General features: G+C 37.3%; 1 protein-coding gene across 1 annotated transcript; it reads right to left on the reverse strand.

Moving 5' to 3' along the window:
- Positions 1–6,674: 6,674 nt before the first annotated feature.
- Positions 6,675–24,091, reverse strand: LOC128610359 (carcinoembryonic antigen-related cell adhesion molecule 5). Its single transcript, XM_053629621.1, has 17 exons — positions 23,704–24,091; positions 23,235–23,486; positions 22,830–23,102; positions 21,755–22,006; positions 20,683–20,868; positions 19,610–19,882; positions 19,128–19,403; positions 18,683–19,021; positions 18,097–18,363; positions 17,023–17,271; positions 16,005–16,118; positions 14,955–15,059; positions 14,745–14,786; positions 14,547–14,621; positions 12,346–12,423; positions 12,114–12,169; positions 6,675–9,188 (listed from the first exon to the last, which is right to left on the reverse strand). Exons 1-16 carry the CDS (start codon positions 23,870–23,872, stop codon positions 12,114–12,116), a joined length of 3,006 nt encoding a protein of 1,001 aa, XP_053485596.1. The 5' UTR covers positions 23,873–24,091; the 3' UTR covers positions 6,675–9,188.
- Positions 24,092–24,589: the final 498 nt, after the last annotated feature.

Here is a 24,589-nt window from a genome sequence, read left to right on the forward strand (position 1 = left end):
ATATATATATATATATATATATGTATATATATATATTGATATATATATATATATTGATATATTGTACATACAGAACATAGCATTATGTAGCCTTAAAAATATGATGAAATATTATTTGTTATTTATATATAGATTTTATTTTTTTATTAGAAAGAAGAAAGCTTTCATACTGTGCATATATCTTTTTCTACATTAAATTATAATTGTATAAATTGTGTGTACTGTTATTAATTGTCTGGTTATATTCATATATTCATTTATTAGAATGTTTTGCATGTCCACAAATCATGGCTTTGCCTTCTACTTCCGAGACGTGTTTTTATTTATTGTTCCAGTCTAGTGTTAATTACGCAGGTAATCAAACATGCCCTAGTATTCGTGTGTGCCTATTTGGTTGTTCGAGATTATTGAGTAGGTTATTCAGTGTCCTCTTGTGTGTTATAGGTGGATAAAGTTTTGTGTAAAATTTAGTCCCCTAAACCAGCCCTGATGTCATCTTCATGTACAGGCAGTCTATTAGTTATGTACTCGAACAGAATAACAGCCTGGCAATTACAGAAAATTTCCCATTGAAAAACTTACCCAGAATCATTCTTACGTTACAGCATTCTTCATTTGCATATCTGGAAAACATTCCAGTAGAGTGTGACATGCACTTCCTCTCTTTTTAAAAACACTGTTAAAACACCAGTACACCAGAGCCAGGTCATTAAAAATTGAACAGTGGTTGTCAAGGCAGGGTCTGGGGATCCTAGGAGTCCTTGAGATTTATTTTATTACATTGGTGAACATCACGATCCACACAAGTATACGCAAATTCACACTGTTACAGTTAAGTACATACACATTTGGCCACTGACAAAGTCATTGTTGTTTTTGCGGTCTACCACAGAATATTGAAGTTGAAGTTAATTAATGAATATTAACTCAAATTCTAACTCAAAGTGCAGACTTTCCGCTTTAATCTGAGTGTATTTATATCAAATTCTGATGAACTGTGTAGGAATTACTGTGTAGGAAGCACTTTTAATATGTGGTCCCCCGTTTTGACAGTTGTCTGCTCAGCTGTTCCATGGCCAGCTGTGTGTTATTCCCCTCATTCACTTCACTTACAAGTAAGCAGATAAAAGGTCTAGAATGTATTACAAGTGCATTTGGAATCTTAATATGAAGTCCAAGGGCTGTCACTGCCAGTGAGGTGAGCCATCATTAGGCTGAAAAATCCAAACAAACCCATTAGAGAGATATACAGAAACATTCGGTGTGGCCAAATCAACTATATAGTACATTCTTAAAAAGAAAGAATGCACTGGTGAGCTCAGGAACACCAGAAATCCTGGAAGAGCACAGAAAACTGTGGTGGATGACAGAAAAATTCTTTCTCTGGTGAAGAAAAACCCTGTCCAGCATGTAAGTGTATTTGTGTCACAGTCAGGACTTTAGCAGGGTAAACATATGGGGTTTACCACAGGATGTAAACTATTGAGCCTCAAAAGCAGGAAGATCAGATCAGATCAGATCAGAATTTGGTAAAACATTTTAAAATGCCCACACATTTCTGGAACAACAGCATATAGAGAGATGAGACAAAGATCAACTTGGGAATGTTGGGAAGAGAAAAATATGGAGAAGGAAAGGAACGGCTCATGATCTGAAGCATATATCATCTTATGGCGTGGATGTGTATGGCTGCCAGTGGAACTGCTTCCCTTGTATTTATTGACGATGTGACTGCTGACAAAAGCACCAGGATGAAGTCTGTGGCCAAGTCACCTGACCTGAAACTAATTTAGCATGCATTTCAGTTTATGAAGGCAAAACACCATTAGAACAGGCAGGACGTGAAGACAGCTGCAGTTAAGACCTGGTAGAGCATCACAAGGGAAGAAACCCTGCATCTGGTTATGCCTATGGTTTCCAGACTTCAGACAGTCATAGACTGCAAAGGTTTTGCAACTAAGTATGATAATTTAACTTATGACTGTTAGTTTGTCCAAATACTTTTGGCCACTTAAAATTAGGGGGACTGCATATACAAGTTAATTCAGTGTGGATGTAAATACCCTCAAATTAAAGCTGAAAGTCTGTACTTTGAGCTCTTTTATTTAACCATCCATCCATCCATCTTCTATACCACTTATCCTTTTCAGGGTCACTGAGGGAGGAAACCCCCACAGCACAGGGAGAACATGCAAACTCTGCACACACAGGGCCACGGTGGGAATTGAACCCCTGACCCTGGAGGTGTGAGGCAAACATGTTAACCACTAAGCCTACACTAAGTGTAGTCATTAGCATGTTTGACTGGACACCTGATTCGATTTAAACAAAGCTCAATAACAATATATAACAATATATAAGTTGATGTTGTCTGTAGTGTGTTTCAATGTAACAGCTCCTTCTGCTGGTGAGAGACTGAACTGCAGCTGAGCTCCACTCACAGTCATATTCTTAATAAGAAACAACTCAAGAATCATAATTTGCCTGCCTGCTTTTTAAATATTTTTTTTGTGAAATGTTCATTAAAATGTGTTGTTCTCAGATCACTAGTGCATCCCAAAGTACAGCTGCTGTTGCAATGTGAGAAATTAAAAGACCTTACACAGAAAAGAGCCAGCTCCTCTAACCCCTACTCCAATTTCAGATGATTCAGATAACACTGACAACTGACTTGCTTGAACACACAGAGCAGTGATGAGCAAGGAAGAGAGTGGTAGTGTTTTAATCTCCTGTTAATGAATCTCAATGAATCTGTTAATGAATCTTTAATTCAAGCTGACCTATTGTGAATACAATTCACAATACCACAAGGCGGGGTACATCCTGGACAGGGTGCCAGTCCATCAGAGGGCGCAATCACACACACGCCAATCAGCCTACCATGCACGTCTTTGGACTGGGGGAGGAAATCCACGCAGCACGCAGAACATGCAAACTCCGCACACACACAGCCACGGGAATCAAACCCCGACCCTGGCGGTGTGAGGCGAATGTGCTAACCACTAAGCCCTATGGTGGGGAAGCCGCTCAGACCTGAGACCCTAACAGACAGCAGCGCTGCACAAAATGCAATGTTCCTTCAATGTGTAAAGGCCCTTTCACACTGAGCACTGCTCGATAAAACAAAGTGAATCACAGATGAACTGTGCTTTCACACCAAATGAGAAACGACTGATCGCCTTCGGCTAATTCACGCCTGCACACTAGGTGGCGCAACCTACTATTCAGCTGATCCCCTACCGTCTTTGACCACTGAGAAAAAGCATCACTTAAATGTTGGCGAATAGCACCATAAGGCACACAAACTGTTAAGAAGCACAGAAAAGATGTTTTTGTAGTTGATGTGACTTTTTATCAAAAAGTTCTCTGTTCTCAGACACCAATGATAACAAGAACTCAACATCCATTTTCTTCTCTCTTCTGTAATACTTGTATTCGGTGTTTAGACTGGTTTTCAAAACAGCTTTCTGTGCTATAGTGCCACCAGTCTTGCCCTTTTCTGCAACAGCTGAGGCTCCAGGCATGTGATCTAAAGCTCAAATCTAATTGGTTGGCCCGTTTCATTCCGGGGCAACGGGGGAAAAAATGGTGGAAATGGCCGAAATACACTGGGGGGACTCTAGTTGGGGAGTTATTTCATTTATTTCATGTCTCCTGCAAACAATGTTTTAATTGAATGCACCGTTACTCTGCCCTGTGATGCAGCATGAGCTGCAGTTTGAAAATATGCGGTCGGCTGGCCTGATGCGTCTCGAAGGATGTTAGCTCACACCATCCCTGTTTGGTAGCTGTTGTATTAAGGGGAGATAGGGGGCAGGGGAGAGCTGGCTGGTCTGTGGGAATTGGCAGGTGACTTGTGGAGAAAAAAAGGGAAAAATCTCCCCCCATCCCCATACAAACTAAATTGGACGATGCATTTATTAAACGTCTTGCCGCCTATGCTCTCTGTATGTGGGGTTTGTATATTTTCCCTGTGCTTGGGGGGTTTCCTCCGAGTACTCCAGTTTCCTCCCCTAGTCCAAAGACATGCATTGTAGGCTGATTGGCGTTTCCAAATTGTCTGTAGTGTGTGAATGTGTGTGCGATGATGCCCTGTGATATTCTGGCACCCCATTCAGGGTGTCTCCTGGCTCGTGCCCCGAGCTGCCTGGAATAGGCTCCAGGCTCCCTACGACGCTGAGTAGGATAAGCAGGACAGAAAATAGCTGGATGGATGTTTAAAAACTCGAATCTCCTTAAAACTGATCTCTGCAGCTTTCATTATGGATTTGTGCTGTGTAAAGTGTTCACACATTTGAATTTAGTTTGAAAGCTGTTCTCTTTTCATCTAGCAGGGTTTTTTTTTTATTCACCGGTAAACCACTGACTTCCTCTTCTGCTTGCTGCTACTGATAGACCACAAACATGCTAGAATGCAATCTTTCACTTTAGACTGCAATTTACACTGAGCGGTTATTAAATTAGCTTTTGCAATCAAGTAACACTGGCATCTCAGTAAATTATAAATAGCAAGATTTGATTTTCAATTATTTTAGCCAACTGTAAACAGTGTAAAACACTGTTTCTCAATCCTGGTCCCCACTGTTTAGCCTATTTTTATATTTTCCCAGATCTCAAATCTCCTGATTCATGCTGCGTTCATTGTGCAATCTAAGTGTTAATTTGAAGTCTAATAATTTAACAATAATTGTAAAACTTTAAAATAATTTGAATAAGGTCATTTCCTACCTCGGCACATTCAACGTTTGAAGTCGAACGGACGCTTTCCTGCTCAAAAGCATAACCTTTTTTTTTATTTAGCTCATTCAGAGCATGTAAAGCTCAAAAAAATATACTTTAACAACACTTTTACATTTGCATTCATGCACCATTTTGGACTGAAACTGCACTACAGCAACAAAGCAGGTAGCAATGGCGAGTAGCTTAGAGACCGGCTAGCCAGCTAATGTTAGTGATAACTAATGTTGATGATTGCCTTCTTAAAACAGCGATTAGTATGGCCAGTGTTATAGATTTAACCAAGTACTGTGTCTGTATATTAACTGATCTAAAGCCAATACTAAACCAATTAAAATGTAGAGAAGGGGAACGTTACACTGTTCACAGTGTGAGCGGCCATGGAAAAGAACTGGTAGTTGAGAAGACTACCCCAAGTTGATGAGTTGAACTTTCAAGTTGAGGGGGCATTTTTTTTTTTTTTTTTTTTTTTTTTTTTAAACCAGATGCAGGCAGGATGCGAATTACAAGTTGCAACATTGACTTGAATGCAACATAATCAACAAGCATGTCTGAGAAACACTGTGGTGAGTCAGTAGCAGTGTCGCAAACTCTTGCAAGACAAATAAGCAACTGCAGTTTCAAAACCTGCTCAAAACAAACCCAATTATAATAACAGCCTATTGCGATCTCAGCAACATATTAAACTGAAACCACTTGGAGTTTACATTAGAACCGTATGTACTATAAGTATGAGTGTACTATAAATGAGTCTTTTATAACATAATACTAGTTATAAAACTAGATTAATAAATTATATATAATTATAATCATATATTTTAAAAATGCTTATTATGTTTACTTCACAAAATTTCATCCCTCTCCTCCACTACACCATAAACTAAGTTGTTTATCCTTTTCCCAGTCTTTGTTGTATGTTTTGCCATACTTAGACCATATGTCTATCTATGTCTGCTATACTAACTATCATTGCTTGGAATTATTACGTGATTTTTATCCCATGAAGGGGAGAACGGGACGGGATAAGTCCGTGTGGGGATTTGTTCGAGGGTCAAGTACACTACAAATATTATTGTGAGGCTGAGAGCAGACAGTGTCAATGCATTGGGGAAATAGCGACCATAAATATAAAAAAAGAAAAAAAACAAGTTGTTTGTCAGATTTTTCCCCTAACAAGCAACCATGTTTTTTAAAACAACCCCAAAAAAAGCAATCCGTGAACCGTAATATTTTCGTGATATTTTCTTTTATTTACTGGTATTTATATGTAGATGCATTAACATAGTACATTTTGTTTCAGACAATTTGTAGGCGAGCAAAAATATTGGAACATGTTACTGACGTGTTCCTTATTACCCAGATGTGTCCTGTTAGATTGATTATTCAAACAACAAATAGTGCTGAGCATCTACTATTGGCTTTAGTCTTCAGTTTCACATGTGAAGGCTGCATTTGTTGTTAAAAAGGATAGGCCAACATGAAGATCGGAGAGAGCTGTCTATGGGAGAAAAGTAAGCCATTTTGATGGAGAAAAGAGGGAAAAAATCAACCCAAGGCATTGCACAAACACTGGGCATAGCCAATACAACAATTACAACTTCCTGAAAAAGAAAGAAACCACTAGTGTACTGACCAAAAGACACTGAATTGGTTGGCCAATGAAAACAACAACAGCTGATCACAGAAACATTGTGAGAGCCGTGAAGAAAAACCAAAAACATCAACAACCTCCACAGGGCAAGGATGAAGGCATCACAATCCAGTGTTCCAAGAAGACTTCAAGAGCGTGCATATATTATATATTATATATATATATATATATATATATATATATATATATATATATATATATATATATATATATATATATATATATATATATATATATAAAAATAGATAAAGAGAGAGAGAGAGAGAGAGAGAGAGAGAGAGAGAACCACAAGATGCAAACCACTCTTCAGCAGCAAGAATTGGAAAGCCAGATTGGAATTCGCAAACAAATGGTGATGAACCACAAAACGTCTAGAATCAAGATTAACCTCTACCAAAGTAATGGAAAGTTCAAAATGTGGAGAATGAAAGGATCTGTTCATGATCCAAAACATACAAGCTCATCTGTGAAACATGGTGGAGGTAGTGTCATGGCTTGGCTTGCATGGCTGCTTCTATAACAGGCTCACTAATCTTTACTGATGATGTAACTCATGATGGTAGCAGCAGAATGAATTGAAAAGCATTTTGTCTAACAATTTACAAAGAAATGCATCCAATCTAACAGAGAGGAACTTTATCATGCAGAAAGACAATGATCCGAATCACATTGCCAACACAACAAAGGACTTCATCAGGTGGAAAAGTGGAAGGTTTTAGACTGGCCAAATCAATCATCAGACCTTAACCCAGCTGAGCACCATTTCACCTCCTGAAGAGGAGACCGTAGGGAGAAACCCACTGAAACAATTTGGTGGTCAATGAGATTGATGCAGTTATTACAAGCAAGGGATATGCAACCAAATATTAAGTGTTACTTACTTTACTTTCATTTACTTCAAGACTTATCTGTTCCTATACCTCACTTAAAAATTGGATGGTCTGATACAAAAAGTTCTATGTTTTATGTTGTTTAAGACTTCTAGATGTAAATAAAAGCTGAAATTCTAAAAGCTCATCTCATATCCATCTTTTGATCTCAAACCCAAATGTCTTTGGTGTATAGCACAAACAAATGAATTAGCCTTCCTGTTCCAATAGTTTCGGCACGGACTCTAAATAAACTTTCTAAATCGCTTGTGATTATGAATTAATGCGAGTTGGTTCACAGGATATCATCAGTAGTCAGGATAAGGGAGAAAAATAAGAGTAACCCCCCTAAAAAAGAAACAAATCGAAAAAGTGTTAAAACACAGCAGGAATAATTAGCAGAAAGATTTGTGTATTTATGCAAATGACTTAATCGTAACAGGCGAAAAATTGTCCTTGTCAAAGTTTATTTGAGGAACAGATCCAAGAACAGTTTTGAGGATGCATAGATTTTAAGGAAAATATAAAAATGAATGAATAATAGAAAAAAAACAGATACACATAGGCTATAGTATCCACAAAACACAACAAATTTAAAACATAAATTTCAAAATGTACATTTTCAAACACATAGATTTTTATAACATGAATTCTAGCCAGAAGATAGCACTGTTGTAAGATGAGTATAAAAGTAATAAAATGGCCCCATTTATACAGAAAATACATGAAAGCATTTTGTTTGTTTTTGAATGTGTACTTGAATCTTACAGTAGACTTTGTTGCCAGTCTGTGTGATCCAGGATTGATTAAATATTTCCTGATGAAATTTTTCATGCTCTCCGTTTAGCCTCGGCCACATTTTTAACAAATATACCTCTGTTTGTAATCGGTTTGCTGCAGATGTACAGTATTGCTAGACTTAAAAATATTAATGAGAAACAGAGTTGATTATTTATACCGCAATACTTGTAGTTATTATTCTTGTATAGTACAACAGTAATGATGCATAAGAATGAATTATTGAATGGGCTTGTTACAGTGCAATAAAATTTGCTTTACAATGATAGTTTCTGGAAGACGTGTGACATTACCGCCACATTTGGTGCATTTGGTGGAGTTTAGGCCTTCTTGCTATTAAGCAACCAAAGACATACATGTTTGGCATTTGTTTGTTATGTGGAAGTAATTTTGGATACCTTAAATCTAACCATCTCTGTACTTTTCACAATCTGTGTTGATTAAGCAGAAAACATCAGCAAGCTCACATTTCTGCACTACAAGCTTGCTTAAAAAAAGGAACAATTTAATGTTTAGATTGTTTTTCTTTTGCTTTGCAATGTAGAATTTGGCAGTTAAATGCATAAATGTTCCATCTACAGGAAATGTTATGATATTCATCTTGCTGTGGTTTGTGATATCTGCATGCATTTATTTAAAGTATTGATTAATAAAATGAAACCATGAAGTGATCTGTTATGATGAAATGATACATGATGTTTTTAACAATAGTCTGGAGATTGTGGTTGTACCGTGTGGTGGAAAATACATCAGTGTATCTCTGTATGTGATCTTAACGGCTTTCAGTTCTGTAGGTGTGAACTGCACGCAGATGACATGATGAAGCCCCTCACATGAGTGAAAAAACATTTTCAAGAATAAAAGTTCAGTCACATTGACTTAATACTCTTAATATTACTACTAAATCCTTTTGCTTTACAACCAGTCCTAATAGCGGAGCAAGTAATCAATAAAATACACCCTGCTAATACACACATTCTTAACCCCCCCACCACACACACAAACACACATTTTAAGCCAAAAAAGTGCAAAGAACCTGTACAAGCCAATCTCATGCCGATTTTACTGTCAATGCACACATGATGAACTTCTCTCTTTCTTCTCTCTCAGCTTTGTACTCACTCCTCCAACAACTGTAAATGAACATTTAGAGCTGTTTTAGATTTTACTTTCTGAAATGGTTAAACTTTGGTGTTTTAAGCCAACAGCAAATAAGTTAGGAGCATTTAAAAGGCAATGCACATTTATATTTCACTATATACAGTAATTCTACAACATAAAACACTAAATAGTGATGAATTATATGAGGATTAACTGTCATGTGTAAAATTACACTGCAGTACTTGCACTTCTTATAGTGGAATTTCTGCTAACTGCACTGACACTATAGGACCGAGGAAGAAATTTCATGAAAATGTGATTTTAAACAACTTTATCTCTTATTTTGAACATTTCTCAGTTTAAACAACTGTTTACATTGTTAAACAACAAATGTTACTGGCATATTTTCTAAAATAAATAAATAATTTTTAAAAAAGTGGATTGGCATTACAGTTAACAACTTCCATGTCATCTTGAGCAAGAGACAGACTTGTTTAACTGACACACTGTAAGCAATTATATGCTCCTCTTTTTCACAGTAGCTACTGATACATCAGCAAAAACTAGTCTTTGTAAATGTATAGTTATAGGGCCAGGTAGTGGTGGGAGATATATACATATACTACAAATAAAAAGTGTATTAAATCCAGTTTCTACTGTGAAAAACTGAAGGCAGCTGATTTATTTCTCATATGTATTATACATTCAGCTGTGGGTTCTGGTTGCCTTAGGGTTGTTTATTTTTCTCTTATAGACTGAGGTTTATTTGTTTTCCTAAATTTGTTGAGGGTGTGAACACAGTGAGCGTCACAAGTAAAGATCCACCCCAGGAATTTAAAGTACTAGAGGACTCTCACTTTGTTTACTGAGTGTTTGAGCTGTGAGAGGAACCAGAATGCACATCTCTATTTTCTACTGCTAAGAGCTATAGAGCATTTCTACAGTTGACTCCCTTCCGCTGTGATTACATCATGATACCCAGCAGCTGTTAAGGCTTGCAGCAACAGGAAGAGAGGACGCTGGAGCTGCTTTTTGAAGTAAAGCCTATTTATACATTTACACACTGCAAAGAAGGAATTTGAAGAAAGTAGAAAAAAGCCTTGTTTCTGGGAAATTAGTCTTATTTTTTGTGTAAAAAGAAAAAAATAATCTTGTCAAGAATGTTTTGCATTAGAAAAGTAATGTCATTTTAAGAAAATAAAAATATCTAACTGTGTTAATAAGATATGCCAGCTAATACGGAGCAAGATTTAACCAGTAACAAGCTACAACAATGGTTTGCATAAAATACCAGCAGAGGAACAACATTATTTTCCTTATTTTAAGACTGTCTTTTCAATGAAGCAGCTATGTGTCCTGGGCTGCGTCTGAAATGGCGTACCCTGCTACATAGTAGGTGAAAAGCAGTACATCAGAGGGATAGTACGTCTGAATTCTCAGTAGATGAGAAACAGTAGGCAGGAAATACCCGAATGGCGTACTGCTTCCGGTGAGTTTTTGCAGTATGCAACCGGTGGACACTACACTAGTCAAAAATCCCACAATGCAATGGGACTGGTGCGCACAAGCTCAGAAAAAAAAAGAAAAAAAGAAAAAAAGAAAAAAAAAAAAAAAAAAAAGACAGCACATGGGCTCTTTAAGTATTAAACCTTGGTTAAACAGGACTTGTTTAATAATACCTCAATAAATTGTTAACTTGTTGAAGGTTTAAACAAGAAAACTGTTTTCTCAGCGTTTTAAAGCTTTTTTGTGATCTCCATCATGCGTTAGCTGGCCAAGATAACTAATGAATTTACCTCAGCCTGTTAACCCCGCCCACATTACACTACAAATTCAGTTAACATTCCTGATGTATATTTTGCCGTTAGTGCGGTTGCTTTAATCTGGTGGTTTAATCTGGTGATTTTTGTGTTTATGATGATATCGAAGGTCACATGACAACGCCAACATGGCGGATGTAGTATGTCCAGGATTGTATTCATACTACACACATATACTGATTAGTATGTACTGTTTCAATGGTTATGCAGCAAGTACTGTCACAATAAGATTTCGGACACAGCCCTGGTTATAATAACCTAATTAGCACCCCTATACAAGTTATAGTTTTTCAGCACCTAACTGCCAATCTTTTGTTGTTGTCGTCGTGTTCATGTGTTATCATGTGTCCTACAGCTGCTCTCATAGTCCGCATGTTTTTGCCTTGTCCATTGTTACGTTTATGGTTCTTGTTTACACAGATTTGGTTGTTTGTTTTGCACTTTATTCAATAAAACTCTGCGCTTGCAGCCGCTGCCTTCTACAATCCCTGACACTATGTTGCAGAGTTTTTCCCTGTTTCAATAAAAATGATAAAAATAACAATGCTTCTGGTGGCTTAATTTAAGACAAAGTCAATTATTTTATTATGCTGTTTGAAAAAATTGTGTCTTATTATAAGCTTTTTTTGTGCTAATTATTAATCTTAGATTAAGGGATAAATTCTTAGTCAGCTCAAGCAAGAGACCAAAATACTAATTTTAAGTAAGTCCATCTTGAATAACTAGTTTTCATTACTTGCGATAAGCACAACTTGCTTAAATTTGGCATTTTTGTCTAGATTTAATATTCAATAGCATTTTTAGTGACTAGATATTTATGCTATTTTCAGGAATTTTTACCAAGTCAGTTTTGTTTACCCCACTGGCAGATTTTAGTACACTTTAACTAGATTTAAGTGCGTCTTTCTTGTTTCAAGAAAGGCATTTTTTGCATACTGCGAGTGACCTCTTACTGAAATTTGATGCAGCGTACAATTTGCTTTTAAAATTGCTTCAGGTGTAGTACCATTTGATTACACAACACTATTTATCAGACACAACTCCTATTTAACTCCTTGAACAAAACTTGAACTAGGGTTTCTATACAAGATCTCTCTAAGTATTTCTAACTCAATGAGAGAACAAATTGTGTCTTACCTATGTGTTTTGCTTCAGCTGTGAGTAAACAGTTTCATACTCTACACTGGCCTTCACTAGATGTAAACAAGAAATGCTGAATTAATGTCCACAATCAACTGCAGCCCATCTCAACTGTTAAATAGACATGAACTAAATGAATTGGTTAAATCAGAAAACATTCAAAGTTGATGTACCTGCATATAATATAATATAATATAATATAATATAATATAAACAAAGATAATTTTACCTTGATTTCTCTTTGGTTTTTTCTGTGGCTTGAGTTCAAGCTCAGTGTAAATCACGTCACTGGGTCCAGCATCATCATCTGCAGTGACAGTAAACAGAACAAAAACACAGCTACAGCTTTAACCTGAATCTAGCTTTGCTTAAAAAGAATCAGTGTGGGGAATTACTAGTATATGATGGGATGTAGCTCAACACAAGACGCATTTTACATGTGGAGCTTATTGTGACTTCTACATGTTATGGTTTTGAAATACATGTGTTCTCTTTGCATGTTTTTTTGTTGAAAACTTGCAAACTTTATATGCACATTAACTAAAGCTTGATATATATATATAACATTAAAACCACTGACAAGCGAAGGGAGCATTGATTATCTCATCACAATGGCACTTGTCCTAATGGCACCTATCACAAGGGGTGGGATATATTAGGCAGCAAGTGAACAATTAGTTCTTGAAGTTTGTAGCGTGGTACCTTACTTATGGGGTTTGGGCGCCAGACAGTTCAAATTAACCGTCACTTATAATTTAGAATGTGGACATCACTCGGAACAAAAAACATCAGTAGGCTACTCAATTCTTACAAAATAGGACTATTATTATTTACGCAATAAATGTAAGAAAATACAGATCGTTTCAGTCATAGAAACTGAAATAATGAAAACCAAAACTTCCCATACGTGGGATTAATAGACGAACCCATAAGGAAACAAGCCTCTACTCATACAAGAAAATTTTCACACACAAAAAGCAGAAAAAAAAAACACATTTAACCCCAAAATAATTCTTAACCAAAACAAACAAGTTGTTCACTTTAAAAGCGGCACTTCAGTGGCGGTGATTTAGGCATACGGGAGTTCGTGAATTTGAAAGCATGGGAACCCGGCCGTCAGATTCCGCTTAACACTCGGAGTTATTTACAGACAGTAACATCCAACGATTTAAGCATACTGGTTCTCCACAAAAGTATTAAAGAAAGGATCTCAAACCCGTGATGTGCCTCCGAACCCTCAAAGCTCCGCTCGCTCGTTGATTCCCCTTGGCAGGATATTCCCGAAGTGTTCGCCAGCCTCCAGAATCAATATCCACAAGATTATAAACCACAGTAAAGCATTAGCGTGGTCCCTGGCAAACGCACACCCTCAGTTCCGCCATTCCCACCTGGCTCTCAGTTCCGCGTCCCGCTCATTTCCGCCTCCTGCTCATCTCCCCCTCCTTTAGTCACCTGTTCTTTTTATTGCTTCCGAAGACCACACCCTTCTCTTCATCTCTCTCTTTTTTTTCTTCCGTTAATTAAAACACGGAATGGAACGGACTCTGCGTCACTGTGCAGCTATCCGTTACAAGTTGATGTGTTGGAAGCAGGAAAAATGAGTAAGTGTAAGTGACTATGACAAGGGGAAAATTGTGATGGCTAGATGACTGGGTCAGAATGACAGGTCTTGTGGGGTGTTCCCAGAATGGAGTGGTTAGTACCTACCAAAAGTGCTCCAAGGAAGGACAAGAGATGGCACCGGGATGCACTATGGGAAGAAGGCAAGCCAGCGGTTTGATGCTTTGGCCAATGTTCTGCTGTGAAACCTTGGGTTCAAGTGGATGTTTCTTTGACATATACCACAAACCGAAACATTGTTGCAGACCAAGTACACCCCTTCATGGCAACGGTATTCTATAATGGCAGTGGCCTCTTTCAGCAGAATTATGCCCGCTGCCATACTGCATAAATTGTTGCTGATCGATATATATACAGTGCCACCCACTAGTATTGCTTTACTGACCACAAAATCAAGGTCCTGCCATGGCCATCCCAGTCCCCTGACTTTAACCCCATAGAAAACCTGTGTGGTGAACTGAAGAGGAGAGTCCACCAGCGTGGACCTCGAAATGTGAAGGATCTGGAGAGATTCTGTATGGAGGAATGGTCTCGGATATCTTGCCATGTATTCTCCAACCTCATCAGGCGTTATAGGAGAAGATTCAGAGCTGTAACCTTGGCAAAGGGAGGTATCGCAAAGTATTGCCAATAATTGTTACACACCTATATTTAACAAAGATTTTTTTTGATAAACCTGTGTTTTGTTTGCAATTGTTTGATATTGTTATTTTGAAGGCATCTTTGCTCGACAGCATTTCTTTGTATTTGAATAAATATGTAAGTGTTTTTATATATAAAATGTGAAGTTGCAGTATAAAAATACTCCACTTTTATTGTTGTGTGGCTCCTTTTTCTTCATGACCTTTGTGTAAATGTCCCCACTGAGTTCAGCTGCAGCGTCACCTAATCACAGTGCAATGCGACAGTCACTACAGGAGATGTATTTACTGTATGGTGTTAATGTGAGATTTATTCCTTCTAGTGTAAGTGGAAATATTTGACATGAAATAAAGAAATCTCTCTCACTTTTACTTGCGTTCTCCACAGTGGCATAAATGTGTACATTTCCTACAGAAAAGAGTGCAAATAAAGAACAAACAAGATAAATTTTCAGACAATTTTGAAAGCATTTAAGAAATGAACATTGTTTACATTAGCTTGTTAGTAAGAACACAATCTTATATTGAATTACTGTATACATAAGGAAAGTATTCATTATGTGACACATTGTCTGACCGGTCTGAAGTGGTGTGTATGCTGACTGAGAATCCTCAGCTCCTGACTGACTCGGGTTCTGGCCTGGTGTCTGATTGCTGTTCTGCTGTACGTCTCTGTCCTTTCCTGTATGAGAAGACAGAAATTCTTCATTTGCGCCATTTATAAATCATACAAACTTTATTTTAGAGAGCGCTTATACATTAGTGTATGGCAAAAATGTACCAGTAAATAAAGAGCAATTACAAGCTATTAAATGTGTAAGCAACAATGTGTCTGATTTATCAAGCTGGATATGAACAAATTTATTTGAAAATCAATCAAAGGAGCCTTTACATACATAATGTGTTATTTATTAAAAACCCAGTTAGTTTAAAAAAGTCTATCCTACAATATATCTTGAGTGTGGGCTAATTTATTTATAAGGAGAATCACTAATGTGAACCAATAAGGAGAAAAATAATGGTGGAAAATATAAAAGGAGGAAAAGTTACTGTGTCTATAGCTGAGCTGTATTATCAGAAAATTTAGCTTGTTTTTCACCGTTTAGTCGTCATCATGTCGTTTTTGTCTCTTAATAAGTTTTGTGGCTGTCACTAAATGTAAATCTGCTGTGTCATAAATGCACTTGATTCAATTTACAGCTGATTGGAATTTATTATCATACACACGAGTATGAAGAAAATCAGCAATGCTAAAACGTGTAAATCTGGTTGGAATTTATTTTAGTATAGTTTGGCCTATGAAAACATTTAGATACCACTTGAATTTGATAAAGATTATTAAATAAGGACCAAATTGTGTACTTGCAAGTACAATGTGTAGTAATTAGTTTTATTTTTCTATTTTTAAGCATTGTACATTATTTTAATGATAATTAAAGATGTGTAAAATTATGTGTAATGAGAGTAATTATTGAAAAGTGTCAGATACCAGTCATAGACCATTTTGTTAACATGTTTAAGTTATGTCCATGTTTGTGTAACGTATACTATTTCATGTTTTATAGACTAAGCTTTGTAGAAGTACTGATTATATTATAAGAAATTTAGTGAAAACTAGTTATCAGACCTTTGTAGGATTTGTGCCACCAAAGCAGGATCAGTAAAAGGATGATGAACAGCAAGGCCAAACTCAGTCCCACAGCCACAAATACTATATCAATACTGGATCCAGGCCCTGAGTCTGAGGAAAGAAAAAGACACAAATGAAAATACCTGCTGTCACTACAGTTCTGTTAAACCGTCTACAAACGTTCACAATCTAGATAGAATTTTTGACAACACACTTTCATTTGAACTCTGCATTAGGTCACTCACAACAATCGCTTGTTTATATTTGATCAGATATGACCCTTACTTAGGTTGAAAGATGCTGAAATTAATGATTTCATCATGTTACAGTAATATTCCTGTAATTTCCTCTTCATTCTCATTTCTGGTAAAGCACGTAATAGACTTAAACATGTTTAAAAATACGTTTGCTGTAGTCCTTACTCATACCAAGCACACATTAGATTTGTACTCTATCATTAACACTATTTACCCATCTCACAGAGAATCAAACAAACACACTCTTAATTCTCACACAGTACATGACCTCGCCGTAACTCTCTACACCCTGGAGTCTTAGATCCACCAGTACTGATCTACTAGTGGCTCCTAACGACCAGACTGACAAGAATGAGCAAAATATTAAGTGCCGAACCACCCTTAGGCCTTTACCTGCACCTCCTTAATCCTAAAACATACATTTTGTACCAACACAAAATTTTCCTCTTTTTCTTCCCGCTAGTCTTTTTCCTAATTTATTTATTTATTTATTTCACAGCCAGTTTGAGTGTTAGGTGCTACTTGCTACAGAATTCAAATGTATTATTATTATTATTATTATTATTACTATTATTATTATTATTACTATTATTATTATTATTATTAGTAGTAGTAGTAGTAGTAATCACTGCACATTTTAAATGTTATTGTTACAAAGGGAATCAAATACTTTGAAAGCTGACTGAAAACACTGTGCATATAAACTTTGTTAATAAAAAGAGAATCAAATAAAAAGAAATTCTCTCAAGGTTTCTCACCTCTGACTGAAACCCAGCTTTTCGGTGACTCTCCTCTCTCTGGGTGTTTACAGTGGTAGAAACCTTCATCTGACTTTGAGACAGTACTGATGGTCATCTCTCCTGTAGTCTTGTTCTGCAGGACGGAACCATCTTTATAGAAATCAACACCAGAAGCTGAAGTCTTTGAGTTGCGAGATAAACAATGTAAAGTCAGAGGATGTCCCTCAGTCACAGGATGGACAGGACTGTCCAGGATCACATGACCATCTGTAGGAAAGAGAAAGAAGACAATGAAATCAGAAAGTGTGTAAAATACAGTAATGATTTTAACACAGAGAGCTACAGTAAATCAGTGGTAGATATCAGAGAGAGTGTACACAGTGCAGCGCTCACAGAGTCTTCATGTGTGAAAGAGAAAATATGCATAAATGTCAGTTTTATCAGTAACATTCAGATGTGAAAGCAGCTTTCACTGTAATATTCTTAACATCCTGAATCTAAACTAGTCTTCATGAGTTATTCTTATTTCTTATTTTTGTTTATATTTTTATTGTTAAAACATTGAGAGAAGCTTTTTTAGGTTTACCTTCTGCAGTCTAATTTCTATATGGGGATAATAGTTTTATTTATGTAAGTCTAAAGTATTTATGCCTCTTCTCTCTCTCTCTCTCTCTCTCTCGCCTGCTTTGTGTGTGTGTGTGTGTGTGTGTGTGTGTGTGTGTGTGTGTCTTGCTCAATTCTGTCTACCTTGTTCTTTATGTTAGTAATAAAGGTGATACTGGCATCCAAAAGGTCTCATCTCTCTGTATTCTTTTTTTCCTCTTTTTTATTCTGAGTCTGATCTTTGTGTGCAGATGTGTGTATAAACCTCTGTGTCTCAGATCTCTGCAGCCCTGAACACAGCGCTATCTGTTGGTCTTTTGTTAGAATCGACTGAATAAAAACATCAAATCTGTGTCACCCTAGAAACTGCACTCAGTTTCTTTATAACAATATTATAATTTATTTTCACCAATTCAGTAGATTTTAAAAGTGTTATCTTTATTCCTGTATATTGTACATCTATTACTGATGAGAACATTGAAGACTCACTGTGCACTGTGATGTTGACAGGATTACTGCGTCCTCCAGATTCAGACTGACACCAGTAAACTCCAGTGTGTGATGTGGAGAGGAAGCTGATGTTACATGTAGATCCTGAAACTGATGAACAATCAGACACTGTCTCACTGTGTGTGTATCCTCTCACTGTCCATCCAGTAGAGTCACTCTGGTCCTCACAGCTCAGTGAGAGAGAGTCAGCAGTAAAGTGCTGAGTTCTGCTGGGATTGATGATCAGAGACACTGGAGGAGATTCACCTGAAACACACATTATAATTCAGATCTTATTCTGAAAATTAACATGTATTTTATCATGATGTTAATTTCAGTGTACAGTTTAGTAAACATGTGTAACATTAAAATTACCACAGGACTAATACTTGCTCTGATTAGACAATGATATCTGAATAAAAATCTACTATCAGGTGCTTATTCAGCTGCTTTACACATTCCTCACTAAGGAGTTTAAATATAAACAGTTATTACACAACACATTAGCACATATACAACACTTAATATTAATAAATGTACATCTGCTACACTCCAACTCAACACTATTGTTGATTTATTTCCTCACCAGTGATCCACAGTGGCTGTAGGTTGCTGAACTGTGTGTGAAAGACTGATTCTCCTCTCTCTGCTCTGCACATATAAACTCCTGTGTGATTCACAGTAACAGGACTGAGAGTGTAGGAGCCTCCAGATCCTCTGCTGCTGTCTGAGAGGAGCTCTGAACCATACAATACATTGCCACGACGGCCTGTTACTTTAATTAAGCCGTTTCTGTAGGGAACAGCAGTGTACCAGCTGAATGTCCAGCCTGTAGAGGAGTGTTTAACCTCACAGCTTAGAGTCACTGAGTCTCCTTCAGTCAGCCAGCGCAGTGGAGACACACTCACTACTGTCTCTGCTGCATCTGATGGACAACAGATGTGAAATAAATAAAATTAAATTAAATCATAAAGAGTGGTAATCTTCTTACATATAATTAATGACAAGATAAAACAAACTCACAAACTCACCTGATACAATGAGTGTAACAGCATCACTGATCTCTGAGCTCTGAGAGTCACTGCTTCTCCTCCCTATGCAGGTGTATTTACCACTGTTATCATTTCTAACTGAGCTGGAGCTGAACTCCTGTGTTGTGCGGTATGGGTAGAGTGTTTTATCATTCTTATACCAGCTGTATTTCCACTCAGTGTCTCCTCCTCCCTGTATTTCACATCTGAGAGTCACAGTCTCTCCTTTGAACACATGTTTATCAGGCTTTATGGTCACCACAGCTTTAGGACTCTCTGCAGAAACATAATTTTATTATTAATTTTATTATTTTATTTTTGTTTTATTATTAACCCAAATACAAACACACTTCAATAATATAGAGTTGAATTTGACAACTGTTGTATACATAAGTACTTAGTGATGATGCAGTGTATACGTATGTAATAATATATAAAGTCTGTTAAGAAGTGGCAGTGTTTTGCAACCTGTTTTTACTCACCAGTAACATTTACCCAGAGTGCATCACTGTAGTGTGTGTAGTAGACTGGGTTTCCTCTTCCAGCTCTGCACCTGTACTGACCCCCATCAGAGACACTAACTGATCTGATGAAGCAGTGGTGTGTTTCAGTCGCAGTCTCAGTGCTCTGTGTGGGTTTGATCCAGTAAAACTTCCATCCAGCAGACTGCAGCTTCAGTGTACAGGACAGAATCACTGGGTTTCCTTTCAGTACAGCTCCTTCACGACTTGGTGTGAGTTCAGGTTTAGGTTTTTCTGCAGCTGGAGATGAAACACACAGTTCAGGATGTTAACTGTTCATGTTCTGCTCTCAGACTGTTTAACACACTAATCACTACTACAGACAAACACACTATTACTGATACTGTTACGAAGCGCTGTCGGAGACAAGCGTGGGCGAGCGGAGAGATGGCGTGTGGCTGAACACAGGACGAGAATCGACCTGAATCGAAAAGACTCCTGTCATGGCGAAATTATTTATGAATATCTATCAAACTATTCTGTGGTATTCATCAAAGTAATTTAGTTTTTGTGAGAGTAGATTTAATGTGAAGTACATTGTTCTCTTATTCAAGAAAAAGTGTAAAGACAAAATGTACTGCATTATGTTTGACTGTTATTTAAAACATCCTTCAATAGAAAATATTTGAACCAGCAGAATGCATTTTATTATTTCATTTAACACTTAATGCAATAATAATAAAAGAACAGACATATTGCCATTAATATTATTTATTATTGGATAAACCTGGGACATTTTCATGTTCAGCATTTTGCAGCACATTGAGTCAGCAAATAAATAAAAATCACATCTTTAGTCTTCATCGACTGCATTTCACATCATCATCTCAAAGTCCAACATCTTTACTGCATATCACACTTTGTATGCATATTGTGCAGCTCTAATCTACACCAGTACTGAGTGCTGAGGTGAACCTGAGGTTAATGAGTACTGAAGAGATGATCACACTCACCTGATACAGTCAGTGTAACAGCATCACTGGTGTGTGAGGAGTGTGAGCCTCCTCTCTCTCTTCCTCTACAGGTGTATTTGCCTGCATGAGATGTTTCAGCACTACTGATTCTGTACTCCTGTGCACTACTGACACCAGAACCATCTTTATACCAGCTGTAGATCCAGTCAGAGTCCTCTTCATCCTGTATGTCACATCTGAGAGTGACAGTCTCTCCTCTGTACACCTGTTCATCAGGATTTATGGACACCACAGGTTTTGGGAGCGCTGTACAAAGATAATAAAATATGTCCTGAAATAATTAGTATACTTTTGATTGATTGGTTTTCATGAGTGTAGAGAGTTTAGAAGATTTTGGAAAAGAATGTAACATTACACATGTAACTCTGAAAAATGTTTTGGACAAGTTATAACCACTTGCACCAAAAAGTCCAACGTCTTCTACAGATCCTGATTATAATCATTTGGTATTGTGTTAGATGTATTTATAGTAAAGTATTATTCAGATTTATTTAATAAAATGAACAGGAGATTAAGATTTTTAATATAAATGATTGTTGTTTTTTTAATCCATTTATTTGCCATCACATTTGATTCTGTATAATTCCATGTTTTGGTCATTGGTAAGGAAGCAGGGTGGAGCAAAAGAAAAAAAAAATCCTACAATTACTCGAGATCCTGATGTGATCTGGGCTCCAGGTCTCTTATGTTTGATTTCCAACGTGATTAGTCAGCACTTATAGAGACAAAGCAGGTGATTTATTTACAGTGTAGCTTTAAGGCCTCTGGTATCAGACACACGCTGTACAATCTTTCTATATTGATCATAATTTAATATTTTGTAGTGAGTGTTTCAGCACTAATGTCTGTGTTTCAGTTACAGTTATAAACACCATTATGAGTCTGATTAACATGAGTGCTGTGTAACTATAATTTCCATCTTTCTCCTACCATGAGATTTATTATCCCTACATAACACTGATATCTGATAGTCTGTATCTCTCATAACAGAGATTCTCTTCCTGATGAACACACACTCAGCGGTACTTTAACTTTTGCTCTACTGTTCATGAATGACAGGCTTTATAAATATCTAAAATATAATAAGAAATAACTTAAAACATGCAGTGAAAGAGTAGAAACCATGACGTACCTCTAACTGTAACTGTAACTGGATCACTGAGCTCTGAGTCGTAGTTTCCTCTGCGTGCGTTACACTGATACACTGTTTCTCCTGCATTAGAGACTGTATCATGGAGTGTGTTGGTGTCTTCAGCTACTTGGACTCGATCTTTGTACCAGAGAAAAGTCCATCCATTAGACAGCAGATTACAGTTCAGAGTAACTCTGTCTCCAGTGTAGACGGAGCTCTGAGGATTCACTCTCACAGTCGGTTTGGGTTTTTCTGTTGATATGAAATGATGATGATATTAAAGTTTTCCTCTTTACAACATAAACAATAGTTTTATCATCTTAATCATATGATTTGTGTCTAATAATGCATTTATATTCAGCATTTGTTAAACAGTTACAGTTGTGTGACTTTATTACATGGACAACATGGTCTTATAATATCCATCCATCCATCCATCCATCTTCTTTTCAGGGTCATGGGGAACCTGGAGCCACTCCCAGGCACAAGGCAGGGTACACCCTGGAGAGGGTGCCAGTCCATCGCAGGGCACAATCACATACACATTTACACACCCATTCATACACTACGGACACTTTGGACATGCCAATCAGCCTACCATGCATGTCTTTGGACTGGGGAAGGAAACCGGAGTACCCGGAGGACGGGGAGAACATGCAAACTCCACACACACAAGGCCACGGTGGGAATCGAACCCCGGACCCTGGAGGTGTGAGGCGAACGTGCTATATATATAACCTGTCTTATAATATCATTATACTGAAGTTCAAAATGTTTTTCATTTTTTTTCAAAGTGTACTTTATGAGTGGTGCATAAATACACACACTTAATGAATTCATCTTCATAAGTGTGTTCACTATTATGAATGTTGAACACAGTGAATGTACAACTACACCATTAATCATTACTAGACACAGGATAAGTAACGAAATGTTTTTTTTTCCGGATCTGTGACATTTTAAAGAAATCTTGTGAACTTAATCCACACTGCATGTAGTGATGTGATGCTGAAGTTATATATATTGGTGTGAGGAAGAGATTAACACACACACACACACACACACACACACACACCTGACACAGTGAGTGTAACAGTGTTGCTGGTCTCTGAGGTCTGAGAGTCGCTTCTTCTTCGTCCACTGCAGGTATATTTAGCACTGAGAGACTCTACAGGAGTGAATGAATATTTACTGTTCTCAGTGTAGGAGAAAATTTTAACACCATCTTTATTCCAGTTGTACATCCACTCCGTGTCTGCATGTCCTCGTATTTCACATGTGAAAGTGACTTCCTGTCCACTGAATATCTGTCCATCAGGCTGCAGAGTCAGAACGGCTTTTGGTCTCTCTGTACAGTTACAACAAATACATCAAATCAGTCAAACACACCCTTCTCTGACCATCTGATATTTAATCAGTGTGTTTTGTAATGATTATGTGTATCAATGCATGTTACAGGAGTGTAAGATCAGACATGTACCTATCACTGAGAGAGTCACTTCATTACTCAGTGGCGTTGACCGTCCATCAATAGACCCGTAACATCTGTATTTGTGACTCTGATCTACTTTTATAGTGTAGTAATTTCCAGCAGAACTGTGAACATTATCATCATTTTTGTACCAGTAGTACCATCTATTTCCTCCTGAAATCCTACATGTGAGTGTAACCGTCTCTCCTCTGAATATTTGTGGTGAATTCGGCAGTACAGACAGAACTGGTTTAAACGCTGCTGGAAAAGTCAAAAAGCAAACACACACTGTCAATGTAAATAACTTAAATTCTGCATGACAATGTACAAACAATCTTCTCCACCTTAATACAAATCCAACATGTACACAACATAGGCAATAAAATATGTATAAATCACCTTGAGCTTGAGCTAACCCTAACCCTAACCCACACACACACACACACACACACACACACACACACACACACACACGCACCTGACACAGTGAGTGTAACAGTGTTGCTGGTCTCTGAGGTCTGAGAGTCGCTTCTTCTCCGTCCACTGCAGGTGTATTTAGCGCTGAGAGACTCTACAGCAGTGAATGAATATTTGCTGTTCTCAGTGTAGACGGATATTTGGACACCATCTTTATACCAGCTGTACATCCACTCAGTGTCTGCATGTCCTCGTATTTCACATGTGAAAGTGACTTCCTGTCCACTGAATATCTGTCCATCAGGCTGCAGAGTCAGAACGGCTTTTGGTCTCTCTGTACAGTTACAACAAATACATCAAATCAGTCAAACACACCCTTCTCTGACCATCTGATATTTAATCAGTGTGTTTTGTAATGATTATGTGTATCAGTGCATGTTACAGGAGTGTAAGATCAGACATGTACCTATCACTGAGAGAGTCACTTCATTACTCAGTGGCGTTGACCGTCCATCAATAGACCCGAAACATCTGTATTTGTGACTCTGATCTACATTTATAGTGTAGTTATTTTCAGCAGAACTGTGAACATTATCATCATCTTTGCTCCAGTAGTACCATCTATTTCCTCCTGAAATCCTACATGTGAGTGTAACCGTCTCTCCTCTGAATATTTGTGGTAAATTCGGCTCCACAGACAGAACTGGTTTAATCTCTGGTGAAAAAGTCAAAAAGCAAACACACACTGTCAATGTAAATGACTTAAATTCTGCATGACAATGTACAAACAATCTTCTCCACCTTAATACAAATCCAACATGTACACAACATAGGCAATAAAATATGTATAAATCACCTTGAGCTTGTCCGACTCGGATAAGTGAAATAAGCACTAAAAAGGGAAGAGGAACAGAGAATATGATGTAACGCTGACTTGTTTCTTTTCT

The sequence above is a fragment of the Ictalurus furcatus genome, chromosome 7, assembly GCF_023375685.1.
Source record: "Ictalurus furcatus strain D&B chromosome 7, Billie_1.0, whole genome shotgun sequence".
Classification (NCBI taxonomy): domain Eukaryota; kingdom Metazoa; phylum Chordata; class Actinopteri; order Siluriformes; family Ictaluridae; genus Ictalurus; species Ictalurus furcatus.

Coding starts and splice junctions, on each gene's coding strand:
- LOC128610359 (XM_053629621.1), bottom strand. CDS start 23,872: ATGTACAGCTGGTATAAAGATGGTGTCCAAATATCCGTCTACACTGAG. Junction 17,272..18,096: donor TGTCAACATCACAGTGCACA/GTGAGTCTTCAA, acceptor TCTTTCCTACAG/ATGGTCATGTGATCCTGGAC. Junction 15,060..16,004: donor GTGGCACAAATCCTACAAAG/GTCTGATAACTA, acceptor CTTCTCATACAG/GAAAGGACAGAGACGTACAG.